This window comes from Amblyomma maculatum, chromosome 3 (assembly GCF_055883805.1).
Source record: "Amblyomma maculatum isolate TAMU_Amacu chromosome 3, ASM5588380v1, whole genome shotgun sequence".
Taxonomy (NCBI): domain Eukaryota; kingdom Metazoa; phylum Arthropoda; class Arachnida; order Ixodida; family Ixodidae; genus Amblyomma; species Amblyomma maculatum.
In genome coordinates, this window is record NC_139346.1 from 118,073,432 (window position 1) to 118,094,139 (window position 20,708).

At 44.9% G+C, this 20,708-nt stretch overlaps 1 protein-coding gene across 1 annotated transcript; it reads right to left on the bottom strand.

Annotated features, from left to right (window-relative positions):
• Positions 1–4,555: 4,555 nt before the first annotated feature.
• On the bottom strand, positions 4,556–20,399 carry LOC146195804 (carboxypeptidase Q-like). The gene is made up of 4 exons (XM_084596866.1): positions 20,175–20,399; positions 12,923–13,172; positions 8,591–8,694; positions 4,556–5,128 (listed from the first exon to the last, which is right to left on the bottom strand). The coding sequence occupies exons 1-4, from the start codon at positions 20,397–20,399 to the stop codon at positions 4,556–4,558; spliced, it is 1,152 nt and encodes a 383-aa protein (XP_084452992.1).
• Positions 20,400–20,708: the final 309 nt, after the last annotated feature.

A 20,708-nucleotide genomic window follows, 5' to 3' on the forward strand; every position in this document is an offset into this window, starting at 1 on the left:
TCTCAACCACTGCACCTGCAGATGATATAAGCGAGAAATAAAAAGATGGTACAGAAATTTTAAACACACAGGTTTTCTCAACATACAACCGAACATATTTGTACGAAGGATCGTTACGCCATTATGCATTGCAGACCCTCTAAAAACTAAAATACACATAAACAGACACGTCGATAAATGCACGTTGCAGATGGCACCTGTGACCAGTTCGACTGAAAGCAGAAAAATGTTCGCCGACTGTATGCTGCGAGCACTGGTGACGTCAGTTGCACAGCTGTTTTCGCAGGTGCATTATGGAACCATACAACGAATGGTGAATCCAGCGCTTGACGACTATCACAAAACTGAGTTCTGTAATAGATAGTGCTCTTCTCCCTGCTTCAAAACTGGTGAGGGTAGTGTGTCCCTCGCATTGTTTCTAGGGGGCCTTCACTTCCAGGTATTGGCAACGTAATCATTGTCATAGTCGTGTTAACCTAGGCACATGTAATTTGGGTAATACAAAGTAGCCTCAGCCCATTTTTTTCCTCCCTGCATTCCTTCTTCAACAGTTTGCAAAATTAGGTTTGAATCTGACGACGATTGCAATGGTCAAGCGATGTCTTAATGGGGCGAGAAGCATAATGCTTTGAAGGGCAGCTTGGAAATATTTCTGGAATGCCTTGCGAAGAGGTTGGCAATGGACTTCCGTGACCAAGCTCCAAGCTCCTCACAGCAGAGCCAAAAGAGTACGTATTGGGGCTTTCCAAGGATGATAGCTGGTAGCCTACTGGACGAAGGAATTCAGCCCTCATTAATAAACTTGAGTATAACAGATGGCGTAAGACACATGACGGTTGGATAAACGGGCCCCAAAACGCTAATACTCTGTTGTGCTTCGCGACAGGGAATTGGCAGCAGTAGTTGCGCGGCCTTCTCTCTGATTTACTCCCACTTCTATCTATCACCAATGTACGCTGCTACCGACAAGACAATCTGGTCCGCTCTATCACATGCCATACATGTCCCATAATCGAGAGCTCCGACAACAAGGACAGCGTGATGGCCAGGGACACTAGAACATTAGAAAGGACGTTGTGGCCTATTTTTGCCAGACAAGTTCTCACATAAAACTGCGGCTGCTATAAATTTAATCGGAAAAGTGCCCCTTTGCACGAAGGACCTTTCGTACGAAGGCCGTTTCGCACGATCAATGAGGAAAAGAAAAAGCTCCTGCTCAGTGGCAGCCAGCTGTTATCGTCAACACAAAATTTTTAATACACCTGTGCATGGCCCATCGCCACCAGAAGCCCAGAAAGCATCTCTTCAACCGTGGGTGACTGAATAAAGACTGAAGCAGGATTTCGGTTGGGAGCTTTTTTCCACGATGGAAGACCTTCCTTGAACCAAATTTACTGCAGCAGGATGGAGATAACATCAGATAGAGCTGTATCAAAAAAAAAAAAAAAAACTTTTCAATTCCTGTGCGTGTGGAGCGCTGAAAGATAAATAGTGCCTGAAGGTAGTTCTACTTCACAAAACTGGAGTGTGTTTATGAATTTATAAACACACTCCAGTTTTGTGTCCACAGGCAAAACGCGATTGAATTAAGGGAGAGAACATTGTTTGAACATCTTTATTTGTTGCAAGTGCGAGATGAATTGGGAAGCCGCGTGTAACAACACGTGAAGTGCCGAGAACAGAGGAATTTTATTCGGGGTACCAGGTCTGCCTGCACGAATGATAAATATCAGCTTGCTAGGGAGCGCATGGCACTATGCGGGCCGTTTTAAGCAACGTATATTAACAGTCACTCTTACATGGGTATACGCGTTATATGGGTCCGTGCAATGACGAAATTTTTCCTGCGCTTTCGCAAAATATAACCTAAGAAGAAGTAGACAGAGAAAGCTGTGGAGCTGCAAGTTGAGCTCTGGAACGTTGACCACTTTTTAATGGCATTACCATTACCTCCACCCACCCACTAAACATGCCTGCGTTGGTAAAGCCTGCAGCCTGCACGCGACTTCTACAGATGGGTACGTGATATGGCTGCCTCAAGGAGTCAAAGTTGTAAGCAAAGTTTCAATGAAAATAAACTGGATTTATTGTAGCAGGAATACTGAAGAAATTATGGCGTAGGGCGCAGGGTAATAAATGGGCAAAGCTGTGAAAAGATGCTTTATTTTGAAAGTAAAGAACCGCAATTAGGATAATGATACAGCATAAAACAGAATATTTAAGCTCAACGACCGAAAAAGGAGAATTCTACATTTTTCTTTTATATTGTATTACTGTGATCTATATTGTAGTCACGAAAGTAGTCACCACAAATGGCAGTTCTGAAGATGATGTGAATATAATCAGTTACTGGAACAAACATTTCATTTCTATTTGCTGCAAACGCCGCATTTAAAATTCGAAAACAATTACGTTTAGCGGCGATTGCATTTCGTTTGCTTCACACATGTCTCACCGTTCTTCACGTTGCCCAAATAACAGCGAATATCGCCATCATGAGATCCGCATAGACTTTAGGGTCATCGTTCCGAGTAGCGCTTGAGAAATCTTCTAAAATCTGTATTTAAAAAAAAAACGTCTTGAGGTTCGTACCATTTCGCGCAACTTACGCGGTTGATTTTTTTTCTTCTGTGATATGGGCTATCAAGCAAAGCACAAATTACATGCCAGAGAAGAACTACATGACAAGTTCTATACCGTGTATTTAAGAAAATCCGCCAAGAAATTTTAAAATAGGATGTTTGAAGCTTTAAGACGGCTCCTACTGCTTACCTCTATCACCTGTGGCAGACGTCCGAAAACAAGCCAATAATCATTGTAACTAGTAGCCACCGGGGTCACGAGAACATCTTTGCTCTGCAACTATAACATGCACGTATATTTATCGCTCGCCAGAGTTGGATCTTTCACCTTTCGCCATTTGAAAGTTGTTTTCGCCTTTGTGTTTTTCACCTTTTGATTGTTCTGGAAACTAATCTGAGGTCAGTATGCTTCACATGGGTCCTGATGTCCGTCAGGATCGGTTTTAGAACGACAGGGAAGAGATGTGTATAACCCTAACAGCCCCTTTTTACAAATTAGTGTTGCGCCTCACTGGTCACAGGTAATTTCCAATTGCAGCATCAGCTACGAAACGAATAAGTTGAAAGCCGCACAACAATCCGCAGATATTATGTCGCTTTTATATTGTCACGTGCCTAGCGCCGCACGACAGCCGTGCTTGGTGCCGACGACGCCGTGCTTGGTGCCGACGACGACGAAGCGGTTGTTGGCACGAGCGGCGCGCAGGTGCTGGACTCTGTGATCGGAACTACAAGCCGACCTTATTCTCGGGTCCCCGCACCTCCACCAGTGTCACGACTCCAGTCAGAGGGAGCCGTGAAGGTAGACGTAGCCGAGGACCCGAGAATAAGGTCGGCTTGTAGTTCCGATCACATAGTCCAGCAACAGCGCGCCGCTCGTGCCAACAACCGCTTCGTCGTCGTCGGCACCAAGTACGGCTGTCGCGCGGCGCTAGGCACGTGGCATTATTGTTACATCTAAACTGGCGATAGGGTTAGAAAATACAGAGTGCTTTATTGAAATAAGGCAGTAATTGTTTATCGCATTTTGGTTATACACGGAGAAGAATTTTATTGCGTCACAGGACAGGTTGCGCGTAGTTCTGCAATGGCTGGTATCCGTGTTTCAAGCTCCATCACCCGCAAAGGGAAGGGGTAGCTCCATGAATAACCGAAGTGGCGCCTGTCTGCAGCGGGTTTGCGGGGCTTGTCTAGTGTTTTTATACGTACACGTAAATAGTGTTCCACACTGATTTACCATTCCTACTTAGTCCTACGCCGAAAGCAGCAAACACGGGGTCCCATTCATGTGCCTCTATTTTCCCCTCACTAACTGCGTGTTCCAATGCGGAATCTGGAGGAGATCGCTAAATGCTCGAAGAAGCCGAACATTTTCTCAGCGGACATACACCCACAATATCAGGCATTCCGAAGCACCCACTGAAGTGCGGACAGTTCTTGGTACAAGAAGCAAGAAAACCTAGCTCGAGACGCCGATTATATTAGGCTATGAGATAAGCGTGAAATGCATACATGCGTCTTTGTAGGGCAATGTGACGACTTGTGTATGCGAGTGCACAGGACAGGAGCAATGGCATTTCGTATTAACATTACCGCGCGGACAAATAGAAGTCATGCAACTAAACGATGTTGAAAAAAAAATCAGTTTACAACAGGAATTTAATGGTGGCTTTAGCCATCATAAATTATTTAGCATCTGAGGAAGGCCAAGAGCTGGATTTATGACTAAAGTTTTGTTTCCATTACTGCGAAGTGGTTACAAAAATCCCACAATTACTGAGGGACGCTTTGTTGAAGCTAGAGTGTCGCTGCAGAAGAAATTATTCATTGTGAAACTCATCGTTTGAGCAAAGAAGCGACGCCTTGAGCAGACGCAATGAACAATGAAGGACCTAATTTGCTGGCTAAGTGTAGTCTCTCCCAGCCAGATTCATGACTGATCAGTCATCGAGGAACTGCCTACAGGATCATTTTCATCGAGGCAAACGCACGCTCAAGTCTGCGAAAACGAAGGACGCCGCGGCCCAGAGGGCCGTGCACAGATCCAGTTCCCGCCGGTCGAGGACGCTCATCGTGTCCCCCTCGGTGTGGTGAAATATAAAGTACTTCTCATTGGCTGTGCTCAGAGACGCGGCTGGGATGCCTTCTTTGATCCAAAGAGTGAGGTCGGGCGCCGACGCACCCAGAGTCAATCGTGTCGCATTTATTGGCGCGAACAGACGAAGCACCTCGGCCACAATGCACCGCGCACGGTCGTTCGAGGAAGAGAAACCAAGGCCCAGAGGTCGGAACGTTCCGGAGTCTGATTCCATCATGAGGTTCATAAAGTGGCGTTCGTGATCGAAGTGGCGCTGGAAGTACTGTTTGGCTCCTACGGTGCCTATTTCTTCGTCAGTCCAAAGGACGCAGCGTAGCGTGCGTCTTGGTTTGAGACCCATCTTGCGCAAGACATCCAGGGCCCTCCATGAGACGAAAGCACCCGCGCCATCATCCATGGCACCTTGACCTACATCCCAAGAGTCCAGGTGACCGGATAGGAGCACAACCTGCGGGAAAGGTAATTTCTGATTATATTTATCGAACAATTTGGGAAACTGACCGGGATGGCTCGAACTGAGAATCAGTGCCTGCCGCATGGTACTGATTGGCGTTACCGGTGTAGCACATATTTGTAGCGGGCTTTGTCCGAGAAAGTATTGGTACGTATTTCACGCAAAACCTGTTTTCAGTAAGATAAATTTGCATATAATAATTACTGAGGCTTATGTTGAGCTTGAACGAAAGCTGCGAACTACCTTCATGCAACCGCTGTTTCATTACTGGAAAGTTAACTCTTTGTTCATAACCCTTCTGTAACTGAGTGTAAAACTGAGTGTTGCATTACTTACAGGTGGTGGTCAAGCATATTTGTATGGGTGCATCGCGTCATATCCCTACAACTGAGGACCCTTGTAACACAGACGGCATCTACTAGGCGCGCGAAAGAAGGTTTCGCCGTTTGCTTCGTGCGTTTCGGCATGGGGTCATTATCAGCTGATTTAAAATGGGATCTTGAACATAAATATATTTACGTACTCTAGCAGTCAGAAAACTAATTCGTTTTAAGCAGCAATGGTATCCATTAAAGTCTGGAGTCCGAAAATTCCCACATTGTAGATGCTTGGCTATAATCAGGTTCTTTTCTGTGCTCAGCAAGATTCAACATTATGCGCAAATTCCACTTTTAGGCTTGGAGATAAGAATGTTCTAAATGTACCTTTCAAGCAGGCTTTTTCAAATATATCGTCTCTTCATCATCATCATCAGCCTGATTATACCCACTGCAGGGCGAAAGCCTCTCCCATATTTCTCCACTTAACCCGGTGATATCGTCTCACCCACCTATAAATATACTGTTTTCAACAATATGTCGGATATTACAGTGATCAGCCACAGCACCGTCAGCTCTCACATACGTTTTATGACCACATGTAACATGTCGGTAATAAATGTAACAAGGCAAAATGTAACAATGTGTAAGAAGGCCGTAATAATGTGGTAACACTTGATTGTTTGTTACAAGAATTAAATTTTGCCACTGAGTGTCAACCATACAAGGCAAAAAACTCGCGAGCGATGCAGTCGTGCCAGCCAAATTGCACCACGAATTCCAAAGAATGATAGAGCGACTATTGTACTTCATTAGTGGTAAAAAAAATTCGCTCGCCTACATGCAGCACTTGGAAGCCCTGCAGATAAATATCAACATTATTGTGGTAGATCGGTTAAAGCAGGCTGATTGAGAGCTTCTGTATGCAAATAAAGGGTGTAAGCTTATTCGTTCTGAATAACAGTCCTCAATCTTGTTATATTTGCTTTGCGATTTCTGCTTACACAGTTATATCCATCATATTTTCTTGCAACTTAAATATTGTATTAAAGAGTTGGACTGTATTTCTAAATGAATAAGTCTCTGATATCATATGTAGGAAGTGCGTCAATGCGGATACTTAGCTATTTAATTTTTGTGTTTTAGTATCACGCGCACAGGAGGCATTATTTTGAATTTGTTTATGATTCTGGTAAACATAGAGCGAAGTACTGAATCAAACTTTAAAACTCTGCTTGTAGGCATGTTTTGTTAGCGCTTCACTGGCCTGTCGGCTATTTTGTCATTTATAACCACTGAATATCATTATTCGTGCAAATATCAAGAACTTCAGAATTTACCCTTTTAAGTTATGATGTCTCATTCATAAATATTGTCATAGTTTTAAGATGAAAGTGACAGCTCTTTGTTAGCAATATCTATTATTACCAACAATAATATATCTGGAGTATAGTCTGGCTTGATTTATGGGGTTTAACGTCTCAAGGTGACTGAGGTTTTGAGAGACGTCAGGCAAAAGATCTGCTTCGTTGTTTCTTCGAGCAGACACGGACTGGAACGGCCTACCCCATGACATCGTCGCCATCGCTTCAACATCTGCTTTTCAAGAACGCGTAACAGATCACCTTCAATGTTAAATTACCATCGCTGTTTGTTTTCCTCACTACAAATGTAATCCCACCCCTTATGTAACACCCCCTGAAATGGGGGCCTTTAAGGAATAAAACTGAACTGAACTGAACTGAAATGTCAACTACGTGCGGTCCTTTAACGTGCACTGATATCGCACAGCATACGGGCGCCTTGGTTTTCGCATCCATTGAAAAGCGGCCGTAGTGGCCAGGATTCGGTCCGGCATCCTTGAGTACAGCGGGTGAGCGCCGTGACCCCTGCGTCACCGCGGCGAAACCGCATAGAAGAAATCTAGTGGTCGTGAATGCACCACACCCACGCAATCATTTCGTTTAGTCTTGGGCAATGCTCTCAAACGTTTTTATGCCATCCTGAAGAAATCCTTGAATCATAACCTATCAAGAGATATAAATTACGTGATACCTCAGGCATTGTTAGAGAAAATAATCACATTAAAAACCACTTACTATAGAACATGTATGCACGTAGGCGTTACCAAACGGCATGATTCCATTTTCGCAACGTTAGGGTCCTCTGAGCAGCGTCACCTGTCTACAAGTAGCTGAAATATTGTCAATGCGAATAAGAGCGCATTTAAAGCTCGCCGTTCCCGTCGCTTCTAAGGTGCTGGGGATCGACACTACTTATCTAAGCACTTAGTCATCTCTTCAAATCCCCTGAGTGCAATTTTTTGGGATTAGTTTTACAATTTAAACATTCAAATAAATGACCAACATCTTTAATGTGGTGTGTTCCCCTTTAGGTTATATTATGAGATGTCTTTGGTTCTTAATAGCCGCAAAACCAGCCGTGAACAGAGCAATGAGGTGACGGTATAACAACGTTTACGCTATGCAATTACCTTCACGGTAATCAATTCCTGCCTTCAGTGAATGTATGTTACCTTTAGGTTGCGTTCGGAAACATCTTTCCGCAACAATCGCCGTTTAACTAGGTGAGACACAGCCAGTGAGGTGAAAAGTTGGAGGACCCTACCGTTTAGCGAATGCAGTTACGCTACGAAACGTGCAGTTTCAATTATAATGCCCTGCCGTGGTTACACAGTGGTTAGGGTACTCGACTGTTGAACCCAATGACGCAGGATCGATTCCTCACCGCGGCGGCCGAGTTTTGATGCAGGCAAAAAACAAGGCCCCCTGCTACAGAGCGATGCCATTAAACGTTACAAACGTCCTGGGATCGATATTTCTCGAGCCCTCCACTACGGCATCCACCAGCCTGAATCACTTTGGAACGTTAAACCATACGAATCAAATAACACCCAGCTGTTATTTTTTTTTTTTTTGCCGATATAAAGCATAGCTTAAGTCCTGTAATCGGCGGGAACTATAGCATAGGATGCGTCAGTCTTGCATTACAACGTGGATTTGTGCGAAGGGGTCACGCGTTTACTTCTACATCCAAAAATTTTAAGATAAAATAACGCACCTATTACAAAACTAAGTGGAGAAAATGGGGAACTAAAATCATGTAGGGGCGATATTACCTCCTCCGGTTTGTGTTTGCCACGAATCTCTGCAACCGTGTTCCGAGAGGGAGCCGGGGGCAATGATTTCGCACCCATTAAGAGTCGAACGACAGGCTCAATTCCTGAAAAAAAGAAGAGGTATAAGGTAAAGCAGACAGCGAATATACCGAAGTTAGGGCAAAGCCATAATGAATGGGAGTAGCTTTCTGCTTTCTTCAAAACTTTCCAATTCCCATGACAGTAATTGCCAGCGCAGTAAAAAAACTGGACAGCCAAATGAGCGATCAGAGCGAAAACTGTGTTAGCATGGTAGTGAATTGTATACAAGGTTGTACATGGTTTGACGGTTTGAATGACGAGGGAGGCCCAAACATCGCCGTGGAAGAGATAGCCACTGTGGCACCACTATTTTATTCCAAGATGTTTTTCATATCGTTCTCTAAGTTAATTTTGGGGGAGATAAAGGCATCGCATTTGTCTTATTTTTGAGTGAACACGTATGTTAATCAAGTCGTCATACCACTTTTCTATTTGGCAATTTCTTTAATATGTCCAAATATTATTGATATAAAGCCCAAGGGCTATCACTTGAAACCGGCTCTTCCATAGCTCTGCGAAGCTTGTTGTAGTTTACTTTGCCACTGTAGGTAGGAACAAAATAAAATGCATGGGCTCTGGCTCTTGTTTTGCGGAGGACTGCTTTTGATTTTTTTTTCTGGAGTTTGCCTTTAAATCATCAATCTGACCTCAATCTCAGCGGTTGGTTAGCAAATTATTTCTTGCTTAAGCCCACTAATTGGTACCACGGATTTCTTCAGTATCCCGGGAATATGGAATCTGGCAGCAACAATCGGACTTGAGGGGATATAAACGTAGAGTTTATACTGGAACGCACATATTTACAACAGGTTGAAGAACGGCCACGATAGCATATAGCTGGCTAAACACTTCGGCATGGCCGAAGGGGCAGGGGTCGAGATCTAGACAAGAACAACTCCTCCAGACCGCGGAGCCGGGTTTTACCAACTTCGTGGCCCGTCTCACATTTTTCATCACCAAATCACAACGAACTCACACTTGATTGGTTTACAAAATTTTGGCACGTCTTTCAATGTAGGCTTCATCAACCTCTGCCTAAAACAGACAGTGCAAAAGGGGCAACAGACTCGTTTTAAAAGAAACGCAATTTAGAAAATGAGCCTCGAAATAATTGGCTGACTAAGTAACATGCTACGCCACATGATATGACAGTGTTACGTGATCTTTCTCATTATGAAAAGAAAACAGAAAGGACGGTAAAACACGTCAAAACGCAGTCCCACGTGCGCAATCGTGCCCTAAACTTCGCGTCCTTGACGGCTCCTGGGAACAGGGCAATTATCGGCGTCCGAGTCACCACCATTGCGGATCCCAATAGAAGAGTCGAACCGCGTTCTCACGCTCCGCCCCTCATCGATCATTGTTACCAACGTGCCCCTACACTCGGTCAGCGCTGTCATTTCTTAACCCGGTGGCGACATCCCTTGTGTCCCACGAAGTTTCCCTCTGTAGGCCCACATTTACTACAACTGGGGGAATCCAGACTCGGAGCCATCAGCGAGACACGTTCAGTTGGCCTTCTCCTACTAATCGTCATTTTTATTGTCACCCTGTCAAGAACGAGGGTCTGACATCATTTCGTATAGCAGCGCTTGTTCTTCAAACGATTTGCCGCTCTTCGAAAACGGACGTGTGTTTCAACTTTTAAAGTTGTGCTGCATCTAGCCGATGGGGGTGGTCGACGTAGTAAGGCCTCCTAGGTGAACAGCTAGCAACGGTGTATTTCTTTAAAGCCCCCATGTGCGAACAGTGGCGGGAACAAAGTGCGTGTTCCCGCGTCTTCGAGAGAAACCGCAAACTTGCTCGAAATAGGGGACTGCTTTTCGTCTCTCCACACGTAGCGGTTAAGCTGGATCCTGCCCTAGCTGCCTATATGTCTCACTGTGCGCTTCTTCCCGACTCCTGTCAGAGGGTAAGTGGGAGACGGCTGCAGCTGGCGTTGGCCAATTGACCCAAAAAGAGCCAACGGTCTTTACCGGCGCCGCCCATATCCATCTACCCCTTACATGCAGGCTCACCGAGCGTTTATCCATTACCCGTAGTGGCTGGGCGGGGGAATAAAGTACGGCTTAGTCTGACGGTAGCTGCGACTTATGGCAGCGTAGCGCACTTCAAAAACTGCTGTCCGGTCTCATTTTACGAGGCCTCCAAAACGTATTAAAGCTGCACCATCACTGGGGGACCGTGCTCTAATCCCTAATAGGCAAACGTTCCACAAAAACAGACCTTTTATAACATAGGTAAAGAGAAAATTAAAAGCACATGTCACCATTAGTGGCCGACTTCGCAGGTTGAATTCTTACGGTAGCCCTAAACATTGGTACGGATCCCCGAGGGTGGGCTACTGTGCCATTGAATTTCGAAGTGGTGGCAAACAGTGTTACTGAATACGTATGTCGTGAACTTCTTTTTTCAAGGGCGAGGGAATTATTGAAACAAATTTCCTAAAAAAGAAAGCGTCTTTTGATACCTAGCTGGCGTCACTGTAGTGAATCGTTCAGAAAAGCTTTTAACTAAATTTAAGAAGTATTGGCTTAAAAATCAGAAAACAATATTTGCGGGAGCTATAATTGCCTCGGCGGACAGACTATGTGGGCAAATCTCTTATTATTAGCCAGCAAGTAAACTAAAACCCAGGTATTGACTTTTTCATTATCGCGCAGTGGGTTGGTTAGTCCTAATGGGGATCTTCAAGGCGTGAACAAGACGATGCTTTTATCAGTTTTTGAAACGAAGCGCAGCAAGCGATACGCAGCAAGCTCGATAGAAAAGAAACGTACGGTGATGACTTGAGCAGTTATCAACGCCGCGCTAAGTTAGAGCATCAAGCGGTATTGCACCAGGCCATGTACAGTGTCAATCATATTTAGCGTTAACACGGCGCCGCGTGGCAACGCACGTGATTTGCTCCATCGCGCATAACCCGGCTACGAATAAATGCTGTGGGCCGCCCGATTACGTTGACCTCGGCATAGTGCCTCTTTTATCCTCCATTTTGCGTGAATTTTCTAACGGCTTGCGCGCAATGATGCTGCGTCCAAGTGAGGCCACGCGGAGCCATGTTCCCGCTAAGTGTGCTTGACACTCTACATTTTGTTGTCTAGAAACCTGGAGCAAGACAAAAATGAGTTTTGTCAGCTTCGGGGTCGTTATGCATAAGAGCGACGAGCGAAATAAAGTGCATGACATGTCACAGTAGAGCAGGCGGTCAGAACCCAGAACCTGACATCATTGCCACTGTATTCCGTCATCACCGGACGTCAATTCTGTATCGACCTTTATGCGCGTCACTTGCCCTCGATTCCGCTTTCGTGAAGAGAAAAGTTTTGGATTTCCTCGCGTCGCCGGAATTTAGAAAATGATTTTTTTCTACATTTCAAAACATTATACGGCACCACCTTTTTCCCTGCCTTTTATAACACCATTGGCACTAACCGCCTGAATGCGATAATAAAATTTATTTCATGAGTTGTTATCAATTTTATGTAACTTAAGGAAGTTTGCAGTGTATTGAACTGAAGAAAATGTATTTCTGCTGCTGCAGGTTGTATGTACCAAGTGTGAAGGGGCTAAGGTCTGGTCAGGCATTCGAGCCTTTAGCATTACACCCCACACCGGATTTATTCGTGTTTCTTCCTGCAAATAAACCTAATTTTCAATTCAAATTAAATTGTGTCTGCTGCCAGAGATAGTTTGTTTATGAAGATTTTCTCATATTTGGAATCCACTCATTTATTAAAACTTACTTGAAGGTCTTTGAAACACCCTGTATAAAGTTATACATTAAAAACAATATTTTTGCTTAAGATAATTTTTAGACACACTTGCCCTTATTTTCCATTTTAGACAGCAAAACATACGAAATAAATAACAGTGTTTCTGTGTACCGTTTTCATTGTTCATCAGAAGTGCTGAAGTTTTGGTATTGGCGAAGGCACTAATAATCAATAATGTGGGCTAGCGCATAACACACAAAAGGCCCAGGAAAGAGAAGACGACATGGACGCTTCCATCTTCTCTTTCCTAGGTACTTTGTCTCTTTTGAAGTAGTCCATAATATGAACTGGTTTCAGCTTGCCCAAAAATGCTACAATTAAATTGGGGGTTGTATGAGACGCATGTGAGGAAAGCTATTGATGCAGCATATATCCCAAGAAAGCATTAGGCTTGCGTGCTATAAATGTACCAAGCGAGCAGCCAGTATTTTTCGCGGAGCAGTGTACAATGCTATGAAACTCAAGCAGATCCCACCTCTTTCCTGCAGTCGGGCCATGAGCTCGGCGTCCTCGACGGTGATCGCCGCCGTCGGTATTTTAGGGGTGTCCTCGTCGTACATCATGTAGCCTGTGTGCGGGCTGTTGACGGACATGGGAGTCACGGAGCGCACCAGCGCTGCCACGGCGCCAACCTTGGCTGCGGCAGAAGCACCCTGCACACGGTACTTAACCGTAGCCTTGTACGAGACGAACTCTTGGTTGAACACGACAATTTTACCCGCCGCCTGCAAGGAAGGATCAAATATTGAACAGGTTTCACGAGATTTCTGTGGCTGTTTTGCAATATGTCCTTCGGCGTCGCTAGACAGATAGAAAGTGCATTTGTTTCGCCTAAACAGTTAAGAAAAAAGCAAGTCCGTAAGAATTTCTCGATGGTTAAACACCAGCCGTTGTACGTTTAGACGCTAGTAGAAAATTTCGCTAAAACCTTTAAGGTCATTGCACCAAGATCCGTTAAGAAAACACCTCAGACACCGCGAAGTGAGCTTTTTGTTTTGAGAATTTGGCTGTGATGAGGAAGCGCAAAAAGAAGAACGATATTATTTCTGTGGCTGTACTGACTGTATTCAAATACAAGAGGTTGAGCTTGGAGACTTAATTTAATGCTGAACATCGGCTGCGTTTACTACCTGGCTTCACGGAGAATCTTTATTCGCGACGTGAAGGTGTCTTTAATAAAGTGAAAGAAGAAAGAACGCAATCATCACCCCACTATTGAAAAAAGGTTACGTTCGGCATGTACTGAAATGCACAGATATCAAATAAATATAACTTTTTACGCAGTGCTTAAATTGGTTGTCGCTAATTCAGAGCAAAAAAAAATTGTTTGTGGCACAGCTCGGCTGGGCCAGGATATACGTAGCGAAAGATAATTGCACGTCCAGGTTAGTGCGGTTGCCTGGATAGGTTTCTTAGGCTCGTCGTCTTCGCCGGTTTTTATTAAGCCTGGTTTTTTAAAGCCTTTCCGACTCTTTTTCCATGGCCCCACACACGGCGGTGCCGACGAACCAACCGCTTTTTATATATTGCAGCTACGCGTGCTTGCTGCTATCCTCCTCCTACCTCCCCGGCTGCACGCCAAACGGCGCGGCGCACGGCTTCTTCTCTCGAGTGTCTCCTTGCTCTCTTCGCCTTCTTACGCTCATTCTCTCTTTGCTGCTGCAATGCGCTCTGATGCCATGGGCAGCGCACCTGTTCCTCCTCTCCTATTTCCGCGCATGCGCACTAGTTGTCTATCTTAAGCACGGCTAAATGGTCCGGTTGTATACACGCTAGATGGCGAGGAGGTTGCTGCTAAGCAGCGGCGGTCAGAGCGGGGCAACCATGGTAAAAATTAGTGCCACGTCGAAATCGCTGCATCGTGGCTAATGCAGCTTTATCTACAAAACACGAGGCTGTGGGCCTTGAAGTCGGGCCGTCAGCCAATGAAGCAAGCCAGTTACTCTCCCTCACCGGACATACTGAATTAGGTCGCTCATAGAAACTCGGTGATATGGCGCAATGATTTGCTTGATTATTGTTTTGTTACCTCTATCGCCATTTGTCACGTTCATTATCTTAATTTTGCACTGCATAGCTATAGAAATACAGCGCAGTGGCGAGGGGTAAAACTTTGGATTTATAACCAGCATAATGCCACTGTTAACAAAGGTAGCCAAAGGATAGAAAATCAGGAATGTTCTGTTGTATTGTTTTTCATCACAGAGATTATAAGCTCAAGACCCTCGACCCCGGCACCGATCTACAGTGAGGGACTAAATAGACAAAGCTAGTACACCAGCGGTGATTTTCCAAGGTACAAATGAGCACACAACGAACATAATCATGTCAAGAACATAAAAGTACAAATCTGCTTACGGTATGGCATAGGCGTAGATATTTTACGTATGTGTGAGTTGCACTGATTGCTTGTGCTTATCAACAAAACCTCTTAAATTCGTAGGCTTTTCCTGCATTAAAACAGCATGCCCATCTTTTGCAGTGGATTAAAATATTCATGAATGTCTTTGCACGCAAAATTTCTAGAGGGCACTTTGGACCACTAAAGTGCGTTGAGGCGAAAACCATTATAGCGCGGTGGATCTTAGCCCTCCACTACGGCACCTCTAAATCCCCATCATCTTTCCGATGAAGGCGAAAAGCAGGGCGCCCGTTTGCAGTGCGATGTCAGTGCACGTTAAAGAACCCTAGGTGGTCTAAATTTCCGGAATCCTCCACTACGGCGTCTCCCATAGCCTGAGTCGCTTTGGGAGGTTAAACACCACAAACCAAACCAAACACATCTTCTTTCATTCCCATTTTCGTCCCTTCCTTTGCGGCGTGGTACATGTGTCCGCGAATTGTGACAGATACTGCGCATTTTCTAACCTTTAAATCAATTTAAAACGCCGCTGATGCCTTATGTAATAACGCCTCTTAGACATCTGGGTATGCTTGTGTTTTCTGTGTAGAGCGGCGTTCGAGGAAGCGGCAAATGAAAGGTTGAGACATTCAAAAACATTTGCCTACCTTCCTAGTACGGAAGGATAGCTGCGGTCTCTCTACCGTTTACAACAGCAATGAACCTTGTTGACAGTCGTCTGAATTCGTTTGACATGGTGCCCACAACGAAAATGTGCACCGGATTGTTTTATTTTTGCTTGTTACGCCTGTAGGAAGAAGGAAAAGAAAATGCACGGGCCTGCTACTGGCTGTTTACCTGAGCCCCCACCGCCACCTGGTGCGGACAGAAAGGAAAATAAACACATAAAGAAAGAAAGAAAGAAAGATAGAAAGAAAGAAAGAAGGAAAGAAAGAAAGAAAGAAAGAAGAGGGAGATAGAGACGCGCGTTGCATCAGCCGTCGTCTACCACCGAAGCGGTGGCGGGTGCAATGACGACCTAAAACAGATACAAATCCGGTTGCAGGCTAGCCTCCGCCGCAATTAAGCGGTGGTGACCTACCAGTTCCAGCGCCGTGGGGTCAGGAGCAACCACGCGCCGCGTGGACGCCTGGATCGGACGCCCGGCGGGGTCAGCTTCGTATATGCATTTGGTTGGTTGGACAACAGTTATTTCAACCGGAAATGGGTGACCTCTACCCCGCGGCCAGCACGCATGCCGGGGAAGACGGGGAGTAGTGCGCCCGCGAATTAGAGCCGGTAAGCTGTCTAAGGAGACGAAAGATTTGATTAAGAAACGGCAGAGTATGAAAGCTTCCAATCCAACAGACCAGATCGAATTGGCCGAGATATCAAAGCTAATCAATAAGCGCAAGGTGGCCGATATAAGGAAGTATAACATGGAGAAAATTGAGCATGCTGTAAAGAACGGGAGAAGCCTTAAAGCGGTAAAGAAGAAATTGGGCATAGGCAAAAACCAGATTTATGCGATAAGGGACAAGGCGGGCAACGTCATCACTAATATGGAAAAGATAGTCAAAGTAGCCGAGGAGTTCTATACAGATCTCTACAGTAGCCAAAGTAGTCAGGACCGTAATCAGATTAGCGATAGGGAAAAACAGTCAGACGTTCCACCAGTGACGAAGGACGAGGTCAAGAAAGCACTAGAAACTATGAAAAGGGGGAAATCAGCTGGAGAGGATCGGATAACTACAGATTTGCTGAAGGACGGGGGGGGATATCGTGCTAGAAAAACTGGCCACCCTGTATACGCAGTGCCTGGTGTCATCGACGGTACCGGAAGCATGGAAGAATGCAAACATTATCCTCATTCACAAGAAAGGGGACTCTAAGGACCTTAAAAATTACAGACCAATCAGCTTACTGTCTGTTACGTATAAGGTATTTACTAAGGTAATCGCTAATAGAATCAGGACAACCTTAGACTGCAATCAAGCAAAGGATCAAGGAGGGTTTCGGAAACGGTACTCTACTATCGATCATATCCATGCCATCAATCAGGTGATAGAAAAATGCTCGGAATATAATCAGCCCTTATACATAGCATTCATTGATTACGAAAAAGCATTTGACTCAGTTGAAACCTCGGCGGTGATGCAGGCATTGCGAAATCAGGGGGTAGACGAGCCGTACGTGAAAGTGCTGGAAGATATATATAGTGGCTGCACAGCAACCATAGTTCTGCATAAAGAAAGTAACAAAATTCCCATAAAGAAAGGTGTTAGGCAAGGAGACACAATCTCCCCAGTACTATTCACAGCTTGTTTAGAGGAAGTATTCAGAGACTTGGAATGGGAGCAGTTAGGGATAAGGGTAGATGGAGAATACCTCAGTAATCTGCGATTTGCTGATGACATTGCCTTGCTAAGCAACTCGGGAAATGAACTGCAAATAATGATTGATGACCTAGACAGGAAAAGTAGAAAGGTAGGCTTGAAAATCAATATGCAGAAGACTAAGGTAATGTTCAACAGCCTCGGGAAGGAACAGGAGTTTACATTAGGTAGCGAGATACTGGAAGTAGTAGGCGAATATAACTACTTAGGACAGGTAGTAACCGCAGATCCGGACCATGAAAAGGAAATAACAAGAAGAATAAGATTGGGATGGAGCGCATTTGGCAAGCACTCGCAGATTATGACTAGCAGCTTACCGGTATCGCTCAAGAGGAAAGTATACAACAGTTGCATCTTGCCTGTACTCACCTATGGGGCTGAAACGTGGAGGCTAACCAAGAGAGTTCTACTTAAGTTGAGGACAACCCAGAGGGCTATGGAACGAAAAATGGTAGGGGTAACATTAAGAGATAGAAAGCGTGCAGAGTGGGTCAGAGAAATAACGCAAGTTAACGACATTCTAGTGGAAATTAAGAAGAAGAAATGGACATGGGCAGGACATGTAGTGCGAAGAGAGGATAACCGATGGTCGCTGAGGGTAACAAACTGGATTCCAAGGGAAGGAAAGCGTAGCAGGGGGCGGCAGAAAGTTAGGTGGGCGGATGAGATTAAGAAGTTCGCAGGGGTCAAGTGGATGCAGCTAGCACGAAATCGGGTTAAGTGGAGAGATATGGGAGAGGCCTTCGCCCTGCAGTGGGTATAATCAGGCTGATGATGATGATGATGATGATGATGATGATGATGATGATGATGATGATGATGATGATGATGAATTAGAGCCTGGCATGTAGCCCTTGGCTTGTTGCAACCTTTTCCGCCAGATATGGATGAATCGTCAGTTGCGTCATGACCTGTCGTGACGGTACATCGCGCGCTCCTTCTCGAACCCAACCAGCATTTCTTCCTACGCATCAAAGTTCACTGGCGTTCTATACCTCTTTTACAGGAAAGGAAAGGTGCAATATCTGTCACTTGTGGAATCCCGCTATCACTGCTGCGCTAGACAAGCGGAATTATGAAGATCGTTTCACAATCCGGGGCGTGGCGCTGTGGTAATAAAGCGCTGGGCTGGGGATCTAAGGGATGGAGGTTTGATTTGCGGTGGAGACAAGGTTTATAAATTTATTTTTTAACTCTTGCTCTCGAAAGCATGACACCTCTGCTGATAACCTTCTCTCGTCAAGTTAGACAGTTACCGCGCCTTTCCCTTCCAATAAAATAAATCAAAATAAATCAAATAAACTTTCTCTCGACAACGCTGAGGCAAAGCATTTCACCCTAATATATGACAAAAGGGTACCATTCGCAGTAAGAAAAACCTTGCAGACGGGGCAGTCTGCTAATCGCGTGACAACAACGCTGAAGTTTATTTCGCGTCATCAGCGTTTCACAAGCCAAAGTCATCGATGCTCATTTACGGGGTAAAGTTCTTTGAATAAAGCTCCGCGTTATGCTTGACGTTATGTGAAGGTTTTGCTTGGGACCTTGAAGAGGAGCGCGAGGAACGTGATAGCTTGTTGGATTCAATGTGGAACAACCACCGCTGTAGCAGCGCAATCAAAACGTGCGCTCGCACCTCCTTTATGTATCTCACGAATGCCCGAATCGTCGTTCGCAGAAGGGAGGCTTAAGCGCACTATAAAGATTTATGAGACATCGCAGTTAGCAGCTGGGTAAGCGCCAGCAGTTTCCGACCGCCGCCATTGTAGCAGGACGCCCCAGGTTATAGCACTCAGTTCGTGTAAAGTACGAGAAGGAAGTAGCAAGGCCTTCTCCAATATTCCAAACATTTTGTGCGCAATTTTTTAGAGACTAGATAATTTTGCTGCAAAGGCGTATATGGCGATGTACCGCAGAATGTCGTGTGTAGAGGTTGCGAGCGAAAAATCTCGGACATGCCAGTGACAGCAGGTATAGTTGGCCGGTGACACGGCAGTGCCCTGATCCTTCATCGCAATTTGTGTCGTCGAGACACCACATGACATGGCCAATTTCGCAGGCGCTGCCAGTTGGAGTTTCGCCTTTGAGATGGAGGGGTGAGATTGGTAGTCTTCCGAAACCTTTGTATACCGAATCATAAGCACTTATCCTACACCACAAAGACACGTTCGTACTCCTCAGTTAAAACGAAGCTTTATGCGTCGGCTGGTCTGCCGCATGGCAGTAGGATTGCCAAATATTGATAGGGGAATAATAAAATAAAAATTAACGAGATATGATACCCGGGTAGTAAAAGTAATTACGCGAAAGGCGACCCCCAAGGGGAGCTGGCATGTTGTTAACGCTATTGGGTCATACACTCAATGCTGAAGCTAAATGCCCTGCTTTATTTCATGCAGAGTTGTATTAAACGTAGGGCTTGGTTAAACATATATGATTAAATATTTGCAGATTTTAAAGCAATGAACAAAAATGATTTTAGCGAGAGATGTTCTCTCAAAACCGTCCCTTATAACCTGAGCTGCTTTGGGATGGTAAAGTGTGACAAACGAAACGAAACAAGTTCTCCTTTCGCCTGATAATCTGCTTCTCCTCAAAGTGAAGTTAGCGAAAAGTCGCATTTGCTCCGTGCACGTGTATTTTGCTTAATTGTTCGCATTTATTTTATGAGAATGAATGGTTTAACCTTTGTGGCACTGTTTGAAAAGGAATACCAACAAGAAATAAAAGTACAAGCAATGCAATTGCGCAAAATACAAACTTCTAAAAAGAATTCATATAATTAAGAGAACATAAATAGAACCTCACATAATTTATGTAACGACAAAGTTGTGGGGGATTCAACTAATGATATGGCCATGGATCTGCAACATAAAACTTCACACCCATTTAATACGTGGTAAATGAAGCCAATATTATATACCTCATTACATGATTTCTTACCGGCTGTTGCGGTATCTACAAAAATTAAGAGAGAAATTCTGACTTACCTTTACAGAATTTGCTTCAAGATCACCGAAGGACTGAACAACCAGCACTGGAGCCTCTATGCCTTTAGTCGGTGTGGCAATGCTGTTGCCTAATCCTAGGATGTCCATCTTCTTTTGCCTTGGCTTTATCATCCAGGCCTCCTCATGGCCTCTTTGCCAGTTTACTACGCTTACGTTCTCCAAATGCACAAAGTCGAGTCCTTTGTCCCGGAGCAGTTCAAACATGTAGTCAATAGAGTTCTCCAAGCTTTGGCTGCCGGAAGGCCTCGCTCCAAAGGTATCCACAAACTTGGCCAGCTCATCATAAGTCACGTTCTGTTCTGCACCATAAACCACAGTGTCGATGATCTGGTTGACGACTGATGCATAACTCCTAATCTCACGCACCAAACCGGATGGAAGGACACTGTCACTGTCGCAAGTGTACACCTCGTCGCAGCGAGATCGCAGCGAGATTTGCCGAATAGTTGAATGAGAAGTAGCAAAAAGGCGATTGCGCAAGGCCGGATCATTCTTCTTATTTACCAGGGTCGA

Bases quoted from the DNA above. Each gene is read 5' to 3' on its own strand.
- LOC146195804 (XM_084596866.1), bottom strand. From the start codon at position 20,399: ATGTTTGAACTGCTCCGGGACAAAGGACTCGACTTTGTGCATTTGGAG. The intron at 8,695-12,922 runs GTGGGATCTGCT...TCTTTTTTTCAG, and splicing joins GGCCCGACTGCAGGAAAGAG to GAATTGAGCCTGTCGTTCGA. The intron at 5,129-8,590 runs GTAATATCGCCC...CCTTTCCCGCAG, and splicing joins GCAAACACAAACCGGAGGAG to GTTGTGCTCCTATCCGGTCA.